We start from the raw sequence: 20,559 nt of genomic DNA on the forward strand, positions 1-20,559 counted from the left end.
TCAAATTCCAAATTAGCAAAACATTTGCAAAACATAACAAAATTTACCAGTTGGAGCATTAAATATCTTGTCTTTGCAGTCTATTTAAAGGCCTACTGAAAGCCACTACTAGCGACCACGCAGTCTGATAGTTTATATATCAATGATGAAATATTAACATTGCAACACATGCCAATACGGCCTTTTTAGTTTACTAAATTGCAATTTTAAATTTCGCGCCGAAATATCCTGCTAAAACGTCTCGGTATGATGACGCGTGCGCGTGACGTCACGCATTGTAGAGGGAATTTTGTTGCAGCATCGTTCCCAGCTATTAGCTCGTCTGTTTTCATCGCGAAATTCCACAGTATTCTGGACATATGTGTCGCTGAATCTATTGCAATTTGTTCAATGGACAATGGAGACATCAAAGAAGAAAGCTGTAGGTGGGAAGCGGTGTATTGCGGCCGGCTTTAGCAACACAAACACAGCCGGTGTTTCATTGTTTACTTTCCCGAAAGATGACAGTCAAGTTTTACTATGGAACAGAGATGTCAAGCAAACACGGTTGGATTGGATCACAAACACAAAGTACAGTGTATTATGCAGCGATCATTTCGAAAGATCGTGTTTCGAAGAGGGTCCCTTGCGAAGGGCAGAGATGGGCATCACCATCACCCGTTGACTGGTGCTGAAGAAAGGTGCAGGGCCGACCTTCAGGTTGTACAGGTACAACCATATAATCTCACTAAAACACTAGTAACACAATAAGCAGATAAGGCATTTTCAGAATGATCCTAGTAAATTTGTCTAATAACATCTGAACTGCTCCCACTGCGCTCGTCTTTTTTTGTTTTTTTCTAGTCCTTCACTCTCACTTTCCTCATCCACGAACCTTTCATCCTCGCTTTCTCGGTCCGAATCGCTCTCGCTGCTGGTGGCCATGATTATAAAGAATGTTCAGATGTGAGGAGCTCCACAACCCGTGACGTCTCGCGCACATCGTCTGCTACTTCCGGTACATGCAATGCTTTTTTATCAGCGACCGAAAGTTGCGAACTTCATCGTCGATGTTCTCTACTAAATCCTTTCAGCAAAAATACGGCAATATCGCGAAATGATCAAGTATGACACATAGAATGGAGCTGCTATTCCCGTTTGAATAAGAAAATATAATTTCAGTAGGCCTTCAACTCAACGTTGGTTGGTTGAGAAAATGACCAAATTTCAATGATCAAAATCAACGTCACAACTTGCCCACCTTGTTACGCGGCAGGCCTGCAGGCCACGCCCTCCACAGTAACATTTAAAGTTGTGGTGTTTTTTTACTGGCGTCATACTGCGGTTTCCACATACCTCTTATGTGTGACTGCCATCTACTGGTCACACTTATTACACCATGTACCAAATAGAATAGCTTCGAGGTCGGTAAGCACAACCAGGATTATGCCGTACATTAGGCACAGCGGGTTATAAGGCGAACTGTCGATTTTAGAGGAAACGAGAGGATTTTGACTGCGCCTCATATTGCGAAAAACAAGGTATTTATTAGAGATGTCCGATAATGACTTTTTTTGCCGATATTTCGATATTGTCCAACTCTTAATTACTGATACCGATACATACAGTTTGAATAGGAAAATCTCATTTCAGTAGGCCTTTAATTGAATATAGGTTTAAAATGATTTGCAAATCATTGAATACTGTTTTTATTTACCATTTACACAACGTGACAGGGCGACTTGTCCAGGGTGCACCCCGCCTTCCGCCCGATTGTAGCTGAGATAGGCGCCAGCCGCCCCCCGCGACCCCAAAAGGGAATAAGCGGTAAAAAATGGATGGATGGATGGACAACGTGACAAGTTGACTGGTTTTGAGTTTCGTACTTCAATATAACGAGGTGTGTTCATTACAGGAAGAGACGCATTTGTCGTATTCGGAATGAATATCTTTATCACTAAAATAAGAAAAAACAGATGATTTTTCGAAAATTTGTCAACAAAAAATTTTTACATCATCATCATCATCCTCTCCATGTTCAAACTGCTTCCACAGTGGAGTGTTTTAAGTCTCGTCTTAAGACATACTTTTATTCTTTGGATTTTAACACTACGTGAGTTGTGTAGTCCTCTGTTCTCTGTTGTCCTTTCTATTTTACTGTTTTAATTGATTTTACCCTTTAAAATAGTTTTTAATCATATTTGTTTTTATATTGTTTTTATTGGTTTTATATTTATTATTTTTTTTTTTTTATTCAGTCATTGGTGGAGCATACTATATATATATATATACTTTATTTTATTTTATTTTATTTATTTATTATTATTATTATTATTATTATTATTATTTTTTTTTTTTTTTTTTACAATTGTTTTTAACATGGCTGTGCAGCACTTTGGAAACGTTATTGTTGTTTAAATGTGCTATATAAATAAAGTGGATTGGATTGGATTGATTGCTCCATCACCTGGAGACCCTCAGGATCAATAGTGTGACATTTGCCTGGTTACTGTCAGCCAATACCACGCTAGAACAACATCAGCAACAGAACCAACAGAACCAACAGTTCTTTCAACAAGCAGCTGTCCTCCACAACACACACACATACACACACACACACACACACACACACACACACACACACCGGGTACAGCCCCTGCCACACAGACAGTCCAACGTCCCCAAAAAACAAACACTAATAATATAAATGCCAGCAGAGACCAAAACAAATCAATACTTTGTTTACTTATGTTTCTGTGTTTTGGAATGTTTTCTTACCAGCACTTTTATTTTCACTTCCAATTCCTGTTTGTCTCCTTTTGTGCCCGATTCTACAGTCTGAGCGCTGGCTTACTCACCTGTCCCTGATTGACCATCAGGGCACACCTGTTCCTGGTTGCCAGTGAGGATGCTTTACATGCCAGCCCTGTCTTCTTTTTAATCTTTATACTTTGTACCATAATGACATGTGTCATGGTTTTATCTTTATTACAATATTTTTTTTTATTTTGTGTGCATTACTTAACTGCACTAATTTTATTTATGCAATCTCTTTTGTCTACACGCCATCTCTTGTTTCTGCATCCTGTGGTCAAGGCTAATATTGTGCATAAACATATTTGTTTAGTGTTTCCTTTTTTTGTACTCCCTTTTTTTCATATGCAAATTTTACATTTCAATAATAATGTGGTAGGGGTGAAAGAAAATAATAAATCCATTCATATTCGAATCTGGATTCTTATTCATTCTAAATCGAGTCCTAATTTTCAAAAACCTATTTAAAGAAAAAAAATACATATATATATATATATATTTTATTTTTATTTTTATTTTTTTTATTTTTATTTTTATTTTATTTTTTAGATGTGTATATATATATATATATATATATATTATTTTTTATTTATTTTTTAGATGTATATATATTTTTTTAATGTATATATACATATTTTATATATATATATATATATATATATATATATATATATATATATATATATATATATATATATATATATTTATATATATTTACACATAGGCATACAGTATATATATATATATATATATATACATACATATATATTTACATATCCACATATACTCACACACACACACATATATATATATATATATATATATACACACACATACATATACATATATATATGTATATATATATATATATATATTAATACATACATACATATACATATACATATATATATTTATATATATGTGTATATATGTATATATAAATATGTGTGTGTGTGTGTATACAGTATAAGTGTGAGTGTACATACTGTATTCTATTAATATGATTGATATATAATTAATATAATTGGATATCAAGAGTAAGTGAAAGTTTGTTTACTTGTGTGTTAACCTTCTTAAAGTGTTGTATTCAATCAGCAAAAGCAAGCAGCTAAAATGCTTGAAGTGGAGAAAGTGTTTCACATTTTTCCCGTAATGTACTCTAATCAATTTAAATGGGTGTGATATAGAATTGTTTTTAATTGTGTTTGGAAGTTTTTAATAACATCCACAATGTTCAGTGGGCAGGTTGTGTTATGCGTGACCATGTTTGTTGATCTAAATGCTTTTTTTTTTTTTTGCATCATGACTAGGGAAGGTTGTTTGAATTTTGTCATACAAGTAAATGCTGTGGTGTTCTCTGGAAAAAGTACCTTAAAGGGTCATTAATTTGGTTGAGTCACAGTGTTTGCAAGATGGCAGCAAATATGTAGAACTCAGGCACTGCCTGGTGTTTAATATTCATTGGAAAGCACTCTGCGGTGTGATGCTTTGTCGAGCTCATGTCACCTCGCGGGCAAAATTGGAGAGGTTGGCACGCCGCACTTTGGACAACCCCGGTCTATGTGTAAGAAATGTCTGTTTCCAACATTTATTACATTGCATATTTGACTTTTCGTCATGCAACCCAGAGTGAAAAATGCTGTAATCTGTTTTGAAAAATGTTCATTATAATTTATAGACCAAAGAATACATTGCGAGAATTGGTTTGAATCGAGAATCGTGCTGAATGGAATCGCCCCCCCGGGAATTGGAATCGGATCCAATGCCCAGAAATTACGCCCCAAACAGACTGCAGTACTGCGGGAAAGTATCAATCAATGTTTACTTATATAGCCCGAAATCACAAGATTCTCAAAGGGCTGCACAAGCCACAACGACATCCTCAAAGCAGATCCCACATCAGGTAAGGAAAAACTCAACCCAGTGAGATGACAATGAGAAATCTTGGAGAGGACCGCACATGTGGGTTCCCCCTCCCTCAGGGGAGACCGGTGCAATGGACGTCGAGTGGGTCTAGCATAATATTGTGAAAGTCCAGTCCATAGTGGATCTAACATAATAGTGAAAGTCCAGTCAATAGTGGATCTAACATAATAGTGGGAGTCTAGTCCATAGTGGATCTCGTAAAATATTGTGAGTGTCCAGTCCATAGTGGATCTAACATAATAGTGAGAGTCCAGTCCATAGTGGATCTAACATAATATTGTGAGAGTCCAGTCCATAGTGGATCCAACACAATGGTGAGAGTTCAGTCCATAGTGGATCTAACATAATAGTATGAGAGTCCAGTCCATAGGTGATCTAACATAATAGTGTGAGAGTCCAGTCCATAGTGGATCTAACATAATAGTGAGAGTCCAGTCCATAGTGGATCTCTAACATAATAGTGAGAGTCTAGTCCATAGTGGATCAAACATAATAGTGAGAGAGTCCAGTCCATAGTGGATCTAATATAATAGTGAGAGTCCAGTCCATAGTGGATCTAACATAATAGTGTGAGAGTCCAGTCCATAGTGAATTTAACAGAATAGTGAGAGTCCAGTCCATAGTGGATCTCTAACATAATAGTGAGAGTCTAGTCCATAGTGGATCAAACATAATAGTGAGAGAGTCCAGTCCATAGTGGATCTAATATAATAGTGAGAGTCCAGTCCATAGTGGATCTAACATAATAGTGAGAGTCCAGTCCATAGTGGATCTAACATAATAGAGAGAGTCTAGTCCATAGTGGATCTCGTAAAATATTGTGAGAGTCCAGTCCATAGTGGATCTAACATAATAGTGTGAGTCCAGTCCATAGTGGAGCTAACATAATAGTGAGAGTCCAGTCCATAGTGGATCTCGCAAAATATTGTGAGAGTCCAGTCCATAGTGGATCTAACATAATAGTGTGAGAGTCCAGTCCGTAGTGGATCTAACATAATATTGTGAGAGTCCAGTCCATAGTGGATCAAACATAATAGTGAGAGAGTCCAGTCCATAGTGGATCTAATATAATAGTGAGAGTCCAGTCCATAGTGGATCTAACATAATAGTGAGAGTCCAGTCCATAGTGGATCTAACATAATAGAGAGAGTCTAGTCCATAGTGGATCTCGTAAAATATTGTGAGAGTCCAGTCCATAGTGGATCTAACATAATAGTGTGAGTCCAGTCCATAGTGGAGCTAACATAATAGTGAGAGTCCAGTCCATAGTGGATCTCGCAAAATATTGTGAGAGTCCAGTCCATAGTGGATCTAACATAATAGTGTGAGAGTCCAGTCCGTAGTGGATCTAACATAATATTGTGAGAGTCCAGTCCATAGTGGATCTAATATAATAGTGAGAGTTCAGTCCATAGTGGATCTAACATAATAGTGTGAGAGTCTAGTCCATAGTGGATCTCGTAAAATATTGTGAGAGTCCAGTCCATAGTGGATCTAACATAATAGTGAGAGTCCAGTCCATAGTGGATCTAACATAATAGTGTGAGAGTCCAGTCCATAGTGGATCTAACATAATCGTGTGAGAGTTCAGTCCATAGTGGATCTCTAACATAATAGTGAGAATCTAGTCCATAGTGGATCTCGCAAAATATCGTGAGTGTCCAGTCCATAGTGGATCTAACATAATAGTGTGAGAGTCCAGTCCGTAGTGGATCTAACATAATAGTGAGAGTCCAGTCCATAGTGGATCTAACATAATAGTGTGGGAGTCCAGTCCATAGTGGATCTAACATAATAGTGAGTGTCCAGTCCATAGTGGATCTAACAGAATAGTTTGAGAGTCCAGTCCATAGTGGATCTAACATAATAGTCAGAGTCAAGTCCATAGTGGGGCCGGCAAGAGACCATCCCAAGCGGAGACAGGTCAGCAGGCAGATATATCCCCAGCCGATGCCCAGGCGAGCGGTCCACCCCGTAAGTAAGTACTGCTATTGAAATATCTCACCATAACCGAGGTCTGTCATTTCCATTAATGACCTTTAAACTCTACAATTTCCAGGTACAGAAATACAATCAGGCCTTGAAGTAAATATACAGTAATACATCCAAACCATGGCACGTGTAAACATCCCCCAGGGGAAACCCCACCACTGAGCCAAGGCCTATTTTTTTATTTGTTGGATCGGAACAGCATTATGGAGAGACAGGGTGTGTTTACTACAACCCCTGTGGCACTGGATCAAATATTCATGAAGACAAATAGTACCGAGCCTGCTCTGCAAACACAGCATGCAATTCAGATTCGGCCATCTGTGTTAAAATCAGCGACTACATGCTATGCAAGAGCCAATTTAGATAGAGTAGAACCCGGGTTCTGAGGACTGAAGGTCGGTGAGCCGTCAAAACCTGCGTTCAGAAGGGTCGAGCTCTTACCTAGAAGCGACCGTTTGCGTCGTTGGAAGCCGCCGCACCCGCCGCACTCGGAGAACTTGGACCACGGCGTCAGAGCGCAGTCGTCCCTGCAAGCCACTCGGCACTCCCTGACCTGAACGGGCAAAGGACCGGCCCAGCGCAGGCACTCCGTCATGTTGGCCGCCAAGTCCTGGTCCCCGGCACAGCTGACTCCTGCACACAGTCAGGAGAGAAGGACGGTACTCTGATTACATTTGAAGGAAAAACTAAATGCGAGTTTACTCCCGGTCCTCCAAAGAAGTCCCCCTTGGGAGGGTTTACCGCAACGTGGTCCCCCGTTAATAATAGATAATGGAGAATGACTTGTCAGCGCCGTGCTGCCATTTTTTAACATCACACGTAGAGGATCAGACTTTGTTTCGAGGCACAGTGTGCCAGAGTTCAGGTCAAACACTAAATGTTTCAAATGGAGCAAAGTATCTATTATTGCGAGACTCTGAAAACGATGGCGAGGATGCCAAGGAAACGATTAATATTTCATGCCAAAGCAAGGCCATTGGGAGGGTGTAGTACAGGCCTGGGCAATTATTTTCACTCTGGAAGGCAAATTTAGAGAAACAAAACATGTGTCTGGGGGCCGGTATATCTATTTGCATTTAAACTGAAATTGCATTTTCACTGTACAAACATACATATACATTTACATACACATTCACTGTACAAACATACATATACACATACATGTACATACACATTCACTGTACAAACATACATATACACATACATGTACATATACATTCACAGTACAAACATACATATACACATACATATACATTCACTGTACAAACATACATATACACATACATGTACATTCACTGTACAAACATACATATACACATAAATGTACATATACATTCACTGTACAAACATACATATACACATACATGTACATATACATTCACTGTACAAACATACATATACACATACATATACATTCACTGTACAAACATACATATACACATACATGTACATATACATTCACTGTACAAGCATACATATACACATATGTGAGTTGTGTGGTCCTCTGTTGCCCTCCGTGTTTTAAAATTTGGATTTCTATTTACTGTTTTAATTGGTTTCAGCCTTAAAATCGTTTTAAATCATATTTATTTTATATCGTTTTTTTATTGTTTTCATATGTATTCATTTTTATTTTTTGTTTTTATTCAGTCATTGGTGGAACTCAGGATAATATTCGAATGTTTTTTTTAAAATATTGTTGTGCAGCACTTTGGAAACATTTTGTTGTTTAAAGGTGCTATATAAATAAAGTGGATTGGATTGGACTGTACAAACATACATATACACATACATGTATACATACATTCACTGTACAAACATACATATACACATACATGTACATATACATTCACTGTACAAACATACATATAGACATACATCTACATATACAATCACTGTACAAGCATACATATACACGTACATGTACATATACATTCACTGTACAAACATACATATACACATACATTTACACATACATTCACTGTACAAACACACATATCCACATACATCTACATATACATTCACTGTACAAGCAAACATACATATACACATACATGTACATATACATTCACTGTCCAAACATACATGTATCGAGTGGCTCCCGATAAACAGAAGAGTATGGAGGACAGTGTGCAGTATCTGCTTGAGCATGGTCTCGCCAAGCCATCTTACTCCAGTTGGGCATCGCCATGTCTACTGGTGAAAAAGTCAGATAACACCTATAGATTCTGTACGGATTATAGGAAAGTAAATGCTGTGACTAGACCAGATTCTTTTCCATTGCCACGTATCGAGGACTGTGTGGATCAGGTTGGGAGTGCTCGTTATGTCAGCAAATTTGATTTATTGAAAGGTTACTATCAAGTGCCTTTGACGCAGAGAGCGCAGGAGATATCTGCATTCATTACCTCTTCCGGTTTGTACTCGTATACTCGAATGAGCTTCGGTTTGCGGAATGCTCCTGCAACCTTCCAACGGCTCATGAATAGGGTCGTTGGGGGGCTGCAGGGGTGCGCGGTTTATTTGGACGACGCCGTTTGTCATTCAGACAGTTGGGACGAACATTTGGCTCGCATTCGAGCGCTTTTCCAGAGGTTGGTGGCAGCAAACCTCACAGTAAATTTAGCGAAATGCGAGTTTGCGCGTGCCACAGTCGTCTATTTGGGTAAAGTAGTCGGCCAGGGGATGGTGCGGCCCGTTAACGCAAAGGTGGCAGCTATTGATAATTTCCCTGTGCCGGCGACGAAGAAAGAACTTATGCGCTTTTTGGGTATGATCGGGTACTACCGCAATTTTTGCTGCAATTTTTCAACTGTTGTATCTCCTCTGACCAATTTGTTGAAGGGTGGCGCCAAATTCATTTGGTCGGAGGAGTGTCAGCAGGCTTTCCAGAATGCAAAGCTTTTGTTAACATCAGCTCCGGTCCTGGCTGCACCCAAACTGGATCTGCCATTCCAGCTGCAGGTGGATGCAAGCCAGGTGGGAGCAGGTGCGGTCCTCCTGCAGGCTGATGATGATGGAGTAGCCAGACCGGTTTGCTATTTTTCAAAAAAATTCAACAAATACCAATTTAATTATTCAGTGATTGAAAAGGAAGCATTAGCATTGATTTGGGCATTGCAACACTTTGAAGTCTATGTGGGAGGGGGTCTCCATCCAATTGTGGTCTACTCAGATCACAACCCTCTCACTTTTCTACAGTCTTTCAAAGGGTCCACCAACCATCGCCTGTTGCGCTGGGCACTGTTTCTGCAGCCATTCCACCTGTTGATCCGCCATATTCGCGGGGTGGAAAATGTAATGGCTGATGCGCTCTCTCGGGCTCTGGACCAGGAGGTCTAATCATCTCCACTCACTCCTAACCTGCGGTTTTTCTCTGTTTCCCTTAAAGGTCGCTGTCCGGGTACCAGGATTTGCTGGGTGCAGGGAAGGTCGGAGGGGAAGGAGGGTGTTTGGGATGGTTTGGGTTCTGGTTGGTCTGGGGTGGAGGGGAGGTGCGTCAGTGGGACTAGAATATAGCTACTGGGGCTACTGTAGGTTTTGGTTTTCTATTTTTTGATGGTGCTTCAGAGACCCAGTTAACACGGGTCTCTGTTTTTAAGGGGGGGGATGTCATGCCCGGCTCTGCCGGTTAGTGTTTGGGGCACTTTGGTCCTCCGACCCGCAGGTGGAGCTGTCATGCCCGGCTCTGCCGGTTAGTGTTTGGGGCACTTTGGTCCTCCGACCCGCAGGTGGAGCTGGTCTGTGAAGACGTGCAACATCTCAGAGGGCTGCTGATTGGGCGGCCTATAAAAGGCCTCCCATCAGCATGCTCTCTCTCTCATGCTCTCTCTCTCTCTCTATCTCTCGTCCCACAGGCACATTCGTTTGGTGACCGTATGGTCACGGCAACGACGGCCGGGATTAGCACCACACTAACACCCTTTTGGGACAACACTCATTTACTGATACATTCCTTGGTTAATTCACATTACTGATCACTGATACATGTTGTAAATAAAAGATCTGTTGGCTAAAAATGTACAAATCGGTGTGGTCTCCCTTAATGTTACAGCCACTAACGAGCCAGTGGTTGTGACATAATACATTCACTGTACAAACATACGTATACACATACATGCACATATACATTCACTGTAAAAACATACATATACACATACATGTACATATACATTCACTGTACAAACATACATATACCCATACATGTACATATACATTCACTGTACAAACATACATTCACACATTCATATACATATACATTCACTGTAAAAACATACATATACACATACATGTACATATACATTCACTGTACAAACATACATATACACATACATGTACATATACATTCACTGTACAAACATACATACATATACACATGCTGTACATATACATGCACAGTACAAACATACATATACACATACATGCAAATATACATTCACCGTAAAAACATACATATACACATACATGTACATATACATTCACTGTACAAACAGTCGGACGTTTTTTTCACGTGGATGAGGATATTCTGCTCCGTTATTGATTAAAGCAACGTCTGAATGTCGTTAAAACAGTCACTTCCATATTTTGACACTTCTTCCACTCCCGTCCTTGCATGCTACACCGCTACGACAAAGATGACGAGGAGAAGACACTGTCAAAGGTGAGGCACGTAAATAAGACCTCCCACAGAAGCGAGTGTCAGAAAGCGCCTTGAAGATGATCCGTCAAACATCATCCATGCAACATTTTGACCAAAGAACTACCATTACTTGTTATGTAGACCACAAGGAATTGTTTTACATTTAGAAAAAAATAAAAAAAATAAAATAGGCTCCAGGGACCTTTCGCGAACCCAAAAGGGAAAAGCGGTCAAAAATGGATGAATGGATGACTCCTTTAATGCACCTATAATCCGGTGCCCCTTATATATAGATGGATAGATAGATATATAGTACTTTATTGATTCCTTCAGGAGAGTTCTTTCAGGAAAATTAAAAGTTCCCTCAGGAATATGAAAACAGGCCGGACGGCTTCTCGGCCTGAGTCTGGCGGTGGAGGTATGTGGAAGAGGGGCGTGGCCTGGGCTCTGCCAGGACCGGCCTCGAAGACAGCGACAGGTGCGTAGATGGCCCAGGTGGACCTCGTTATCTCATCACCTGTCGCCTTTATTAGCAGCAGCCAGGAGGAGACACGTGGTTTGAGCTGGAGTGGGAGCGAGCGAAAAACGCACAAAAACAGACCCTGAATCCCGGGCTCTCCTGACAGTCTGTGGTGGTCTGCAGAACCCACAAGAGAGCATCCTCTACAATGATTTTTGTCTGACTTGCACTAAACCTTGACATACGTGGACAGAACAAAACGCCGTTGAGACCCGCGGACCACATGTATGTTACCGACTCAAACTTTGAAATTACTTTTTTTTGGAAAGGCCTCGTGCCAAACATTTACTGATGCTAACTGAGTATTTTCCTCCCTGATAAACCCAAATTGGATACTGAATTGGGAACTCAGGAGACGTTTTTTTATTTATTTTTTGACAATGGATAACATCTTGCAAATAGATGTTATCAAATATCTGCAGGAAAAAAAGTGATTATTCGTGGTTTGATATGGTTGCGACATTAGGGAGTTGGTGCTCCGGCTTTATCAACATAACGGAATTCAGGAGGGGTAAGAGGAGCCTTGAAGATTGGGGGACGGCGTGGCGTGGTTGGGAGAGTGGCCGTGCTAGTAACCTGAGGGTTCCTGGTTCGATCCCCGGTTTCTACCAACCTAGTCATGTCTGTTGAGTCCCTGAGCAAGACACTTCACCCTTGCTCCTGATGGGTGGTGGCTAGGGACTTGCATCTGTGTGTGAATGTGGAAATAGAGTATAAATCAGCTTCACGACTTTAGTCATATTTTTTGTGCTTAAGCCTCTTCTCTATGACTTTAGCTCCAGTTTTCTTCCGTTTGTTTGAGATTTTCATTGCTGCCTCAAGTGGTGGAAAAGTGTATTACAACCGAGTACCCTAAGGATGTTATAGAAACGTAGATCAGTGTTTACACCCACAGCAGACATCTTTGAAGGATATTATCGAAGCTTGTATCATTGTTTACATCCAGAGCAGCCATCCTTGGAGGATATTTTTGAAGCGTATATCATTCAGAGCAGCGATACTTGAAGGATATTATAGAAACTTGTATCATTGTTACATCCTAAGCAGCCATCTTTGAAGGATATCATAACAGCGTAGATCATTGTTTACATCCACAGCAGCCATGTTTGAAGGATATTTTTGAAGCTTATATCATTGTTTACATCATGAGCAGCCATCTTTAAAGGATATCATCGACGCTTGTATCATTGTTTACATCCTGAAGGATATTATAGAAGCGTAGATCATTGTTTACATCCATAGAAACCACCTTTGAAGGATATCATAGAAGCATATATCATTGTTTGCATCCTGAGCAGCCATCCTTGAAGGATATTTTTGAAGCGTATATCATTGTTTACATTCTGAGCAGCGATACTTGAAGGATATTATAGAAGCTTGTATCATTGTTACATCTCAAGCAGCCATCTTTGAAGGATATTTTTGAAGCTTATATCATTGTTTACATTCAGAGCAGCCATCTTTAAAGGATATCATCGAAACTTGTATCATTGTTCACATCCTGAAGGATATTATAGAAGCGTACATCATTGTTGACATCCATATAAAACCACCTTTGAAGGATATCATAGAAGCATATATCATTGTTTACATCCTGAGCAGCCATCCTTGAAGGATATTATCGAAACATGTATCATTGTTTACATCCTGAAGGATACTATCGAAGCGTATATCATTGTTTACATCCACAGCAGACATCTTTGACGGATATTATCGAAGCGTATATCATTGTTTACATCCATAGCAGTGATACTTGAAAGTTATTATAGAATCTTGTATCATTGTTTACATCCTGAAGGATACTATAGAAGCGTATATCATTGTTTACATCCACAGCAGCCATCTTTGAAGGATATTTTTGAAGCTTATATCATTGTTTACATTCAGAGCAGCCATCTTTAAAGGATATCATCGAAACTTGTATCATTGTTCACATCCTGTAGGATGTTATAGAAGCGTAGATCATTGTTTACATCCATATAAAACCACCTTTGAAGGATATCATAGAAGCATATATCATTGTTTACATCCTGAGCAGCCATCTTTGAAGGATATTATCGAAACTTGTATCATTGTTTACATCCTGAAGGATACTATCGAAGCGTATATCATTGTTTACATCCACAGCAGCCATCTTAGACGGATATTATAGAAGCGTATATCATTGTTTACATCCATAGCAGTGATACTTGAAGGTTATTATAGAATCTTGTATCATTGTTTACATCCTGAAGGATATCGAAAAAAGCGTAGATCATTGTTTACATCCACAGCAGCCATCTTTGAAGGATATTTTTTAAGCTTATATTATTGTTTACATCCAGAGCAGCCATCTTTAAAGGATATCATCGAAGCTTGTATCATTCTTTACATCCTGAAGGATATTATAGAAGCGTAGGTCATTGTTTACATCTATAGAAACCACCTTTGAAGGATATCATAGAAGCATATATCATTGTTTACATCCTGAGCAGCCATCTTTGAAGGATATTATCGAAACTTGTATCATTGTTTACATCCTGAAGGATACTATCGAAGCGTATATCATTGTTTACATCCACAGCAGCCATCTTTGACGGATATTATAGAAGTGTATATCATTGTTTACATCCATAGCAGTGATACTTGAAGGTTATTATAGAATCTTGTATCATTGTTCACATCCTGAAGGATATTATAGAAGCGTAGATCATTGTTTACATCCACAGCAGCCATCTTTGAAGGATATTTTTGAAGCTTATATCATTGTTTACATTCAGAGCAGCCATCTTTAAAGGATATCATCGAAGCTTGTATCATTGTTTACATCCTGAAGGATATTATAGGAAGCGTAGATCATTGTTTACATCCATAGAAACCACCTTTGAAGGATATCATAGAAGCATATATCATTGTTTACATCCTGAGCAGCCATCTTTAAAGGATATCATCGAAGCTTGTATTATTTTTTACATCCTGAAGGATATTATCGAAGCGTATATCATTGTTTACATCCTGAGCAGCCATCTTAGAAGGATATTATCGAAGCGTATATCATTGTTTACATCCATAGCAGTGATACTTGAAGGTTGTTATAGAATCTTGTATCATTGTTTACATCCTGAAGGATATCATAAAAGCGTAGATCATTGTTTACATCCACAGCAGCCATCTTTGAAGGATATTTTTGAAGCTTATATCAGTGTTTACATCCAGAGCAGCCATCTTTAAAGGATATCATCGACGCTTGTATCATTGTTTACATCCTGAAGGACATTATAGAAGCGTAGATCATGGTTTACATCCATAGAAACCACCTTTAAAGGATATCATAGAAGCATATATCATTGTTTACATCCTGAGCAGCCATCTTTAAAGGATATTATCGAAACTTGTATCATTGTTTACATCCTGAGGGATATCATAAAAGCGTATATCATTGTCTACATCCACAGCAGCCATCTTTGACGGATATTATCGAAGCGTATATCATTTTTTACATCCATAGCAGTGATACTTGAAGGTTATCATGGAATCTTGTATCATTGTCTACATCCCGAAGGATATTATAGAAGTGTAGATCATTGTTTACATCCATAGCAGTGATACTTGAAGGTTATTATAGAATCTTGTATCATTGTTCACATCCTGAAGGATATTATAGAAGCGTAGATCATTGTTTACATCCACAGCAGCCATCTTTGAAGGATATTTTTGAAGCTTATATCATTGTTTACATTCAGAGCAGCCATCTTTAAAGGATATCATCGAAGCTTGTATCATTGTTTACATCCTGAAGGATATTATAGGAAGCGTAGATCATTGTTTACATCCATAGCAGAAACCACCTTTGAAGGATATCATAGAAGCATATATCATTGTTTACATCCTGAGCAGCCATCTTTAAAGGATATCATCGAAGCTTGTATCATTTTTTACATCCTGAAGGATATTATCGAAGCGTATATCATTGTTTACATCCACAGCAGACATCTTTGACGGATATTATCGAAGCGTATATCATTGTTTACATCCATAGCAGTGATACTTGAAGGTTATTATAGAATCTTGTATCATTGTTTTCATCCTGACGGATATCATAAAAGCGTAGATCATTGTTTACATCCACAGCAGCCATCTTTGAAGGATATTTTTGAAGCTTATATCAATGTTTACATCCATAGCAGTGATACTTGAAGGTTATTATAGAATCTTGTATCATTGTTTACATCCTGAAGGATATTATAGAAGCGTAGATCATTGTTTACATCCATAGCAGCCACCTTTGAAGGATATCATAGAAGCAAATATCATTGTTTACATCCTGAGCAGCCATCTTAGAAGGATATTATATAAGCGTATATCATTGTTTACATTCTGAGCAGCCATCTTGAGAGGATATTATTGAAGCTTGTATCATTGTTTACATCCTGAAGGATATTATCGAAGCGTATATCATTGTTTACATCCACAGCAGCCATCCTTGAAGGATAATATAGAATCATAGATCATTGTTTACTTCTACAGCAGCCATCTTTGAAGGATATTAAAGAAGCATATATCATTGTTTACATCTTGAACAGCCATCTTTGAAGCCAACTCAGGCTTGGTCACAATGATCCGACTTTCTGAGTCGGAAATCCGACCTCGATGGACGTTCCAGTTGAAATTCTGACTTCCCTGAACGAACGGAACACACCATTAGAGCCCGAGACCAAAACGGCAGTCCACTTCAACCCTTTACTAATACCCTCCTCCATTCACATCCCATCTCCCCGGATTATAAACAACCTAATGTAAATAATCAAATGTACTTCTAATGTATATACTTGTTCTTATGCTATGTGAACTCACTATGTTCTCTGCTGGCTGTACATATCCTACTAAATAAGACCTACACTGTTTCAATGTCCATTTCTCTGTTGATGCAATTGTTGATGACTGAAGTACTGATATCATCCCACCCCCTGGATTGTAAATAATGTAAATAATTCAATGTATATACTATGATGATTAACCTGTGTGATGACTGTATTATGTTGATAGTATATATTTGTACTATGAATTGATTAACGTGGAGCCCGACTTAAACAAGTTGAAAAATTTATTGGGGTGTTACCATTTAGTGGTCAATTGTACGGAATATGTACTGTACTGTGCAATCTACTAATAAAAGTATCAATCAATCAATCAATCAACCAATGCAGTGGACCGCTCCTCCTCTCCAAGGCCTCTCCAAAGTCAAGGTGGCAGGGAAGGTGATGGCCGATGTGAACGCAAACTTTTCCGAGTCTTCAATTTTGTATCCAATGCAGCTTTATATGGAGGGAAACCACACAGTAAATGTTGCATGCCAAGTTTGATTAAAGTGGCATAAATCCTTCTTAGTCAGCCTATAAACTTTCCAGCCCCTACTATATTCTAGTTAATAGAACAAAACCCCCCCTCCCCACGGCCCTAATTGCAAATGAGCTTTAGGTCAACGGTGAATGAAATAAACACATTTTCCAAACCATTCTAAGAGCATACGCATGAGGATATTTCAGAAATGACCTCATTGGTATGCAGATGCATGCAGCAAGGTGCTCTGCAGTCTAATCGTCTATGTAAAGGAAGTCTTTAAATTTCTTACCGCATGGTTTGACGGGAGAACAATTGTAGGTAAGACAAGACACACTTCCCAACCTCTGGCCATCGTTTCACACAGTCAGTGTACTTACTTTAAAAAATAGAACATTAGCTAACGACCCGAGAAAGAAAATACTCCTCTCACTATTTTGTACCAGTTTTGTTGTCTTTAACAGAGAATAGACCGTATATGATATAGATAGATAGATAGTACTTTATTCCGTCAGGAGAGTTCCTTCAGGAAAATTACAATTTTCAGCACAATCCCATTCAAGATCAGACAAACATTACAGGGGGACAGAACAGGATCGCTGACGGGTCTGCCGGCTTCCAGCGCCCCTTACAAAAAAGATGACATACAGGTAAACAAGGGGTTTTAGCCTAGGCCCTGGAGTGGGGGTGCAGATTGAGGCCAAGGGAAAAAAAAAAAAAAATAATAATAATAAAAAAATAAAAAATACAACAACTCATAGCCATGGTACACATCCCTCTTCCATGTGTGTAAGAGGGAAACATCAAACATCAAAGAACACAGAGGACATTAAAGACATTAAAGCAGCAGATACAACCAGACACTTCTACATACAGATATGAATAAAAAATAAAATAAACATATCCACTGTGGTGGATATGTTGGATATATGGTGGATATATGGGAAATATATAAGAATATACCATGAATATGTCTCTCCCTTTCCCAACACTTTGTAGGTTATTGTCGACTCACTGATCTCCAAACATGCCCTTCATCCGTTGCATTGATTTCTCTTTGACTTTTAAATGTTGCCCTCTGACTAAAAGTGTTTGGTGTCCATTTGTCAGCGAAGGAAATGTATGCTGCCAAACATTGGGGAAGAAAAGACGAATACAAAAACAACAACAACAAGGTTTTTGTTTTATTCATATTAAATCTAAACTATGCATCCAAGTTCTTTTCAAATAGTGAGGTGGCCCTGGGGGTGCACTGCAATGCCAGGGTGACCCCCGGGAACATGCTTTATCAGTATCATGCAGCATCAGGCTTCAAAAAGCCGTGCACGACTAAACGTGCTGATTGTAGCTATTAATCCTTTTCTTCATGTCTTTTATAACAGTGGTCCCCAACCTTTATGTTTCCGCGGACCGGTCAACACTTAATAATTTTTCCCGCAGCCCGGGTGGGGGGAGGGGTGGGGTGGGGGTGGGAGGGGAGTTGGGTTGTTCGGGGGGGGGGGGGGGTTAATCCTATTTTTTTTTTTTTTTTTTTCTTTGTCATGAAAAAGGGACATATTTATCATGAAAAAGGGAGTTTTTTGTGGTTGGTGCAGTAATTGTAAGTGTATATTGTGTTTTTTGTGTTGATTTTTCTTAAAAAAAAAAATTAATATATATATTTTTTTAAGAAAAATTTATAAAAAAATTATTCTGCGGCCCAATACCAGTCGGGCCACGGCCCGGTACCAATTGGGCCACTGCCCGGTGGTTGGGGACCACTGTTTAATAACAACAACTAAATAATATAAAAAAAATTGTAAAATGTTTTATTTTTCATTTTATTTTGTCCCTAACCACCTGTTTTTATTTTATTTTATTTTTTTATTAAATCAACATAAAAAAACACAAGATGCACTAATTTTAAGTGTATCTTGTGTTTTTTATGATATTTAATAAAAAAATAAAATAAAAAAAATAAAAAAAAATAAAAATAAAAATTAATAAAACAATTATTCTGCGGCCCAATACCAATCAGGCCACGGCATGGTACCGGGCCGCGGCCCGGTGGCTGGGGACCACTGTTTTATAATAACAACAAAATAATATGAAAAAAATTGTAAAATGTTATTTTTTTTCATTTTATTTTGTCCCCAACCACCGGTTTTTATTTTCATTTTTTTATTTTTATTGAATCAACATAAAAAACACAAGATGCACTAATTGTGAGTGTATCTTGTGTTTTTGATGTTGATTTAATGAAAAAAATAAAAACAAAATAACATAAAATAAAAATAAATAAAAAAAAATATTCTGCGGCCCAATACCAATCGGGCCACGGCATGGTACCGGGCCGCGGCCCGGTGGTTGGGGACCACTGTTTTATAATAACAGCAAAATAATATAAAAAAAATTGTAAAATGTTATTTTTTAAAATTTTTGTCCCCAACCACCGTTTTCTTTTTTATTTTATTTTTTTTTATTAAATCAACATAAAAAACACAAGATGCACTAATTGTAAGTGTATCATGTGTTTTTTTATGTTGATTTAATCAAAAAATAAATAAAAATTAAATAAAATAAAATACAAAAAATTTAAATACAAATTTATAAAAAAATTATTCTGCGGCCCAATACCAATCGGGCCACTGCCACGGCCCGGTGGTTGGGGACCACTGTTTTATAATAACAACAAAATAATATTAAAAAAAATTGTAAAATGTTATTTTTTTTCCATTTAATTTTGCCCCCAATCACCTGTTTTTATTTTCATGTTTTAATTTTTTTATTAAATCAACATAAAAAACACAAGTTGCACTAATTGTAAGTGTATCTTGTGTTTTTTATGTTGATTTAATAAAAAAAAAAAAAAAAAATTGAATAAAAATTAATAAAAAAATTATTCTGCGGCCCAATACCAATTGGGCCACAGCATGGTACCGTGCCGCGGGCCGCTGGTTGGGGACCACTGTTTTATAATAACAACAAAATAATATAAAAAAAAATGTAAAATGTTTTTTTTTTTTTCATTTTATTTTGTCCCCAACCACCAGTTTTTATTTTTATTTTTTATTAAATCAACATAAAACACACAAGATACACTTACAATTAGTGCAACAACGCAAAATAACTCCCTTCTTCATGACACAAAAAAACAAAAACAAAACAAAAAAATACAAAAAAAACATATGTTTATAATTCAAATAAGTATAATTTCAGGTAAATTGATGCATATTAAATTGTTCTTGTTAGACTTAAAACAAACGTCAACAAATGCCTTGTTGTAAGTGGATCTTAGACTAGACTTAGACTTCCTTTTTATTGTCATGCAAATTTGAACTTTACAGCACAGATAAGAACGACATTTCGTTGCATTAGCTCATGGTAGCGC

General features: G+C 38.1%; 1 protein-coding gene across 1 annotated transcript in view; it reads right to left on the minus strand.

The window, feature by feature from the left end:
• thsd7ba (thrombospondin, type I, domain containing 7Ba) overlaps positions 1 to 20,559 on the minus strand; it is a 531,947-nt gene that overhangs the window by 145,254 nt on the left and 366,134 nt on the right. Inside the window, 1 exon segment of the mRNA XM_061918320.1 lies at positions 7,153 to 7,344. Within this exon segment, the coding sequence (XP_061774304.1) occupies positions 7,153 to 7,344 (192 nt within the window).

This window comes from Nerophis ophidion, linkage group LG13 (genome assembly GCF_033978795.1).
Source record: "Nerophis ophidion isolate RoL-2023_Sa linkage group LG13, RoL_Noph_v1.0, whole genome shotgun sequence".
NCBI classification, from domain to species: Eukaryota; Metazoa; Chordata; class Actinopteri; order Syngnathiformes; family Syngnathidae; genus Nerophis; species Nerophis ophidion.